The 6,000-nt window shown below is 44.0% G+C and overlaps 1 protein-coding gene across 3 annotated transcripts in view; it reads left to right on the top strand.

The window, feature by feature from the left end:
* Positions 1-297: 297 nt before the first annotated feature.
* Positions 298-6,000, top strand: part of CFDP1 (craniofacial development protein 1) — an 84,344-nt gene continuing 78,641 nt past the window's right edge. For 2 of the 3 annotated variants that reach the window (XM_081119247.1, XM_081119245.1), the window contains exons 1-4: positions 298-532; positions 2,872-2,989; positions 4,528-4,744; positions 5,051-5,178. In XM_081119247.1, coding sequence (XP_080975373.1) covers positions 337-532; positions 2,872-2,989; positions 4,528-4,744; positions 5,051-5,178 — 659 coding nt within the window. In that variant the 5' untranslated portion in view covers positions 298-336. Of the gene's footprint in view, positions 533-2,312; positions 2,419-2,871; positions 2,990-4,527; positions 4,745-5,050; positions 5,179-6,000 lie in introns of all 3 variants that reach the window. The other variant, XM_081119246.1, reaches the window with a different exon arrangement.

Below are 6,000 nucleotides of genomic sequence, written 5' to 3'. Positions count from 1 at the left end.
ACGCACCGTTGACTCGAAATTTCACCCTCTACGCATGTCTGCAAATAACCCCAGAAATCACCGCGAATATTGTTTTTGGGGTTACAATAAATTTCAGCAAGTAAGAGAATACAAAAATACCAACCTGTGAATAGCGAGGGTCAACTGTATTCCCAAAGACATGTAATTTTGTTTAAGCACGTTTACTAAATTAAGTAGACTAGGTAGCACCGAGGACTACATGTCCCAGCGTGCACCGCTTCATCACGGAGCCAGTGCTTCGCCAACTGCCACAGTATCTCCTGCCGCGGCATTGGCCCGGAAGTGTCGCGTTACCGTCACGTACACGCACTGCGCATGTGCACTCGCAGCGGGGGCCCGCCCCAACCGCCGCCGCCCCCGCCTCAGCTTTGTAGTCTGTCCCTAGAGGTTTGCCTTGGGGTCAGCTGCTGCGGTCCTGTGGGTTGGCCCTCCCCGCGTGGCAGCGACATGGAGGAATTCGACTCCGAAGACTTCTCCTCCTCAGAGGAGGACGAGGATTACGTGCCTTCGGGTAAGCGATTCCGACTGGAGAGGCTTGCCCCGCCCCGCGACCCACGTGAGGCGCGCTTGGCTAGGCGTGCGTGGGCCTTGGTGGCTTTGGTGGCCCCGGAGCACGGGTCTCGAGCATCCCTGAGCGCTCCGCCCCTGGGGCCCGAGACCTGTGCGGGAGGACGTCTGGCGCAGCCGCTCCCGGCGGCCTGACTTCGGCTGCAGCCCCCTTTCGAGCGCGGGAACCGGCGCGGGAACACGGCCCTGCTTCAGGGGGCGCCGGCGGTGGTCCGCCATCCCCTAGTCACGCCAATGCTGAAATCGTCTGAAAGGCGGCCTGAGCGTTGGAAGTTATCTTAAGATCCGTCCTGAGGGAATTGCCAGCTAGCATCACGTCCAAGATAGCTCTGTCCACTTTCTGCCCCCAGACGGGATCTGGTTGGTAGAAAGTTCACATGATGCTTTTTGCCTGTTTGTTACGTATATGCCATTGCTCTTCTCAGAACTTTGTGTGTGTATTGTTTTGTATAAAAACTGAGCGGGGCTAAAATAAATCTTGTCACCCAAACCTATCTCTTCCGAAACTCTGCGCCTTCCCCAGACTTTCCCATCTCATAAAAGTATTCATACAATCCCTCTGATAGAAAACAAAACAACCCTGGCCTGTGTGCTCAGTGGTTAGAGCATCCGCCGGCGCACTGAAGGGTGGCGGTTCGATTCCCGGTCAAGGGTACTTACCTGGGATGCAGGTGGATGGATACCCGCCCGGGTTGGGGCGCGTGCGGGAGGCAACCGATCGATGTGAGAGGGATGCATCTATGTCTCTCTCTCTCTCTCTCCCCCTCTCTTCACCGTCCCTCCCTCCACTCTCTCTAAAAATCAATGGAAAAAAAATCCCAGAGTGAGGATTAACAACAACAACAAAAAACACCACCAAAAAACAAAGACACAAATAAAAACCCTTAGGAGTAGAGTCATCCTTATTCTTCCCTTTTGGTCCAACCGATCAACAAGTTCTGTTGTGTCTACGTGGAAAGGACATTTCTGACCACCTCCTTACCAGTCTCACTGCTACTGAGCTACCACAATCCTTCATTAGGATTCCTCATAGCTACACCCCCCCCCCCCCCCCCCGTTTTTCCCTGATTCCAGTCTCCTCCACCAACATTGATCTTACAGTAATGGCCAGAGTGATCGTTTGGAAACTAGTTTTCATTTTAATAAAAAAGGCTTGTTTTGAAACCAAGTAGTTCCCGTCATCCCTCATCAGCTTCATTCCTCTCACTCCCAGCACACACCCTCCCACCTCAGGCCCTGACCAGCTCTCCGGTCTGCCATTGTTCCTGTGTCCGATTTTGGTTAGATCAGTATTTAGTTTGTTGATGTAGGAAATGCCCGAGCCTGTAGAGAATTTTTATAAGAGTTTACTTGAGCCAAACTGATAATGTATGTTGTGGAGCAAAATCTCAAATGCTCCAGATATGAACAGTTTGCAGTTTCTTTTATGCATTTAAGGTTAAGGAGGGATCCTGAGGAATATTACTGAAGGTGGGGGAGAGGAAGGTGGGATTGGGGATTGGATTACAGGATAATTGAGGTTATGTGCTGTCTTGAGGGTGGCCTGATTTAGGAGGAAGGGTCCAAAAGGGGGATTTCAAAGGTGTGTTAACCTGAATATACCATTTAGTATAATGTTAGCTATAGGTTTTTCAGCTACTTTTTGTGTGTTTTAAGCAATTTACAATGACTAAATCACATAACACTAGCAGGTATGTGCTATTATTGTGCTCTACATTTTACAGATGAAGGAACTGAGGCTCCCTAAGTCATCCAGCAAGATAGTAGCTAAGCTGGGATTTGAACCCTGGCATTCTACATATACTGCCTCTCACAGATGCTTTTTATCAGGTTAAAGTTCCTCTATTCCTAATTTGCTGAGAAGTGAGCTTTGTCAAATGCTTTTCTCCATCTATCGATGATGTGTGGTTTTTCTTCTGTTGTCTGTTAATGTGGTGAGTTGCAGTGATTGATTTAAAAATCCCCCCCCCTTTTTATTGGATTTCTTGGGTAACACTGGTTAGCAGGATCCCTGTCCTCATGCTGTGTATAGCATAGCAGAAATTGCAAACATTAAATATAAATGGGATGAGTTATGGAGGAAAATATGGACTGCCATGGAAGCCTAGGATCCAGGAACTTAGCCTAGTCTCCAAGGACAGGGAAAACTTCTCTAAGGAAGTAATATTTTAGTTAGTTGAAGAATAGAGGGAAGTACTAGACTTTTTTCCTAACACAAATGTCTCAACTTGCTGTGAAAACCTTTATTCCTGCCTTTCTGACCGCCCTGTTCTGTGATTTCAGGTGGAGAGTATAGTGAAGACGATGTAAATGAATTAGTGAAGGAAGATGAAGTGGATGGTGAAGAGCAGACACAGAAAACCAAAGGGCAAAAAAGGAAGGCTCAGAGCATTCCTCCCAGGTGATGCTGCCCACAACGCCCCTAGAAGTCAGGGCTGTTATCCCAGCCATCCTGATTGTTCTGATCAATTTCTTGCTGCTAGGGTTTCTTACCTTTTTCTCTTCGGGAGAAACATTTGGTGACATTTTAGGATTAAATTTTTCGTCTCTGGCAAGGTTTAAAATTTTTCGAGCATTAATTTAAAAAATTTAATAGGTAAAACATAAACATAGTTAAAATGAAAAGCTTAGTTACTACAAAAATATGTACCCCATCTCTAGCCCCTGTTCCTGTGTCTCAAAAGAACTATGCTACCAGAGATATTCTATGCATATATAAGCATGTATGTATATCTTTCCTACTCTCTTTAAAAACGAGCAACAACAATTAGCATACTCTGTATATCGTTTCTCATTTTCATTATTTCACATCTTGGAGATGATACCATGGCAGTATATCTAGCTATACCTTATTCTTTTCATTGGCTGCATAATATTCCATTATATGGATAGACCTTACTTTAAGTTGTTTATAGATATTAGCAAATTACCTTCCATAGGCCTGGTACTGAAATACATTCCCACCAAAAATTATGAAAATTCTTATGGGTTATTTAACTTAGATAAGAGAATCTCCCATAGAAATTTTTTATTCTCTTTGATTGGTGTTTCTGTCTTCCTGGGCATTGAAGCAAAGAGCAGATTGTAGTTTATAAAAAGGGGGAAAGGAATTTTAGGTATTAGGTTCACTTGAAGTTAGAATCAATTTACTTGCATGAGTTTTGGGCCCAGTTCCTTTATCCTTGGAATTTTCTGTATTTCAGTTTTAATAGCTTCAGAAAATGGGAAGAAATGTGGATCCTGTTCCCTGAGAATTCTAGGAAGAAACAATGCAAATAAAATATTTTTTTAAATGTATTTTTATTGATTTCAGAGAGAGGAAGGGAGAGGGAGAGAGAGAAACATCAATGAGGAGAGTCATTGACTGGCTGCCTCCTGCATGCCCCCTGCTGGGGATCAATTCCCACAACCTGGGCATGTGCTCTGACGGGGAATCAAACCAGGATCTCCTGGATCATAAGTTGATGCTCAACCGCTGAGCCACGCCAGCTGGGCCAGTGCAAATAAATTTGAGGCTCTCCTCAGTAAAACATGTTCTCCAAATGTAATGACTTCAAAAGGTCAAAAATACCTGATATATATATGTATGTATGTGTGTGTGTGTGTGTGTGTATGTATATATGTTCTTAGAAAACTTTCTGGACAGATTGATTCTGTGAGGTGATTTTGGGTGTTTCTTGGTGAAAATAACTGGTCCTGACTTAGAAGTAGAACACTATATTTTGATTCTAGGTGTTTAGGGGGGAAGCTAAGGGCTCAATTCTTTTTTTCTTCCACAAAAATCTCAGTGTATCTCTTCTACACCCCTAGTGTGCATCTTAATCAGTAGTCCCAGATTTAAAAGTTTCTTGGGTCTGCAACATTGTGTTTGGAATTGAGGAAGGGATAACATCATTTTGCATGTCTTGTCTTTCTTTTCCTTGTGATGTTGGTGATTAGGAAGAGAAAACAAGGTGGCCTCTCATTAGAAGAGGAAGAGGAGGGTCTCAGCGAGGCATCTGGAGGAAGCAGCAGTGAGGAGGAAGGCATGGCTGCAGAGCAGGAGGAAGGCGCGGGGTCAGAGGATGCAAGGAAGAAGAAGGAGGATGAACTGTGGGCCAGCTTCCTCAACGATGTGGGGCCGAAATCAAAAGTGCCCTCGAGTCCGCAGGTTAAAGTAAGTTGATTCATGAATGAGGTGAATGTTTCCAAATAGATTTTATTTGATTTACATACTGAGATTTGAAGCTTACAGCAGAAATCAGACTACATAGATGCCTTTTGATAGTAACTCTACTAAGTGAAAAAGCAAAGTATTCCCTATGGTAGGAGAAATAAGCTTTTCTAATCAAGTAAATTCTCAGTAGGTCTTTAACTGTTTAGAGATGAAACATTTATGAATAGCCATGGACAGCATGTTTGAATGGTTTTTTTAGATTTCATCCTTATGTGAAACTGATTACATTTCTTACTTTTTTCATAGAAAAGAGAAGAGGCTGAAGAGACAAGTTCAAATAAATTGTTGGTCAAAGCAGAAGAGCTAGAGAAACCTAAAGAAACAGAAAAAGTTAAAATCACCAAGGTGTTTGATTTTGCTGGTGAAGAAGTCAGGTAAGATGACCTTCATAAATTTTAGAACTAGTTCTTTTAAAAATGAGCATCTTCCCCGGCCAGGCGTGGCTCAGTGGTTGAGCGTTGGCCTCGGATCTAGGAGATCGAGGTTCGACTCCCAGTCAGGGCACATGCCCGGGTTGCGGGCTCGATCCCCAGTCGGGGACATGCAGGAGGCAGCCGGTCAGTGACTCTCTCATCATTGATGTCTCTCTCTCTCTCCCTCTCCCTTCCTCTCTCTGAAATCAATAAAGATATATTTAAAAAGAAAAAAAAGAGCATCTTGCCCTAGCCGGTTTGGCTCAGTGGTTAGAGTGTCGACCCGCAGACTGAAGGTTCTCCAGTTGGAAAGGGTCTCCAGTTCAGTTCAGGTCAAGGGTATGCACATCAGTTGCAGGCTGGGGGCATATGTGGGAGGCATCCAGTCGATGTGTGTCTCTCACATCAATGTTTCTCTCTCTCTGTCTTTCCCCCTCCCTTCCACTCTCTCTAAAAAAAAAAATCAATGGAAGAGATATCCTCAGTTGAGGATTAACAACAACAAAATTTAGAGCATCTTTCTGAATGGTGTTATGAGTAATCTGTCTTCATTCTACTCCATCATAATATTTTGGGAGAGTTATATTTGATCTCAAGGAGAACAGTGGCTCCATGAATTATCAGAGAACATAAGTAGCAACCAACAGTGCTTCTTGCTCAGAAGGGCACAGTGCACTAATGTTAATGTATGGAATTTTGCACCTGTTTCTGTTGCCTTTTCAGTTCAGCACTCTTTCTTTCAAAGAATCCTTTTGAATTTGAACTTCTTTATGTTTTGTATGT

The sequence above is a fragment of the Miniopterus schreibersii genome (genome assembly GCF_964146895.1).
Source record: "Miniopterus schreibersii genome assembly, chromosome: 18".
Lineage (NCBI taxonomy): Eukaryota > Metazoa > Chordata > Mammalia > Chiroptera > Miniopteridae > Miniopterus > Miniopterus schreibersii.
Note: the sequence above shows the minus strand (reverse complement) of the source record. Positions and strands in the feature narration are given on the sequence as shown.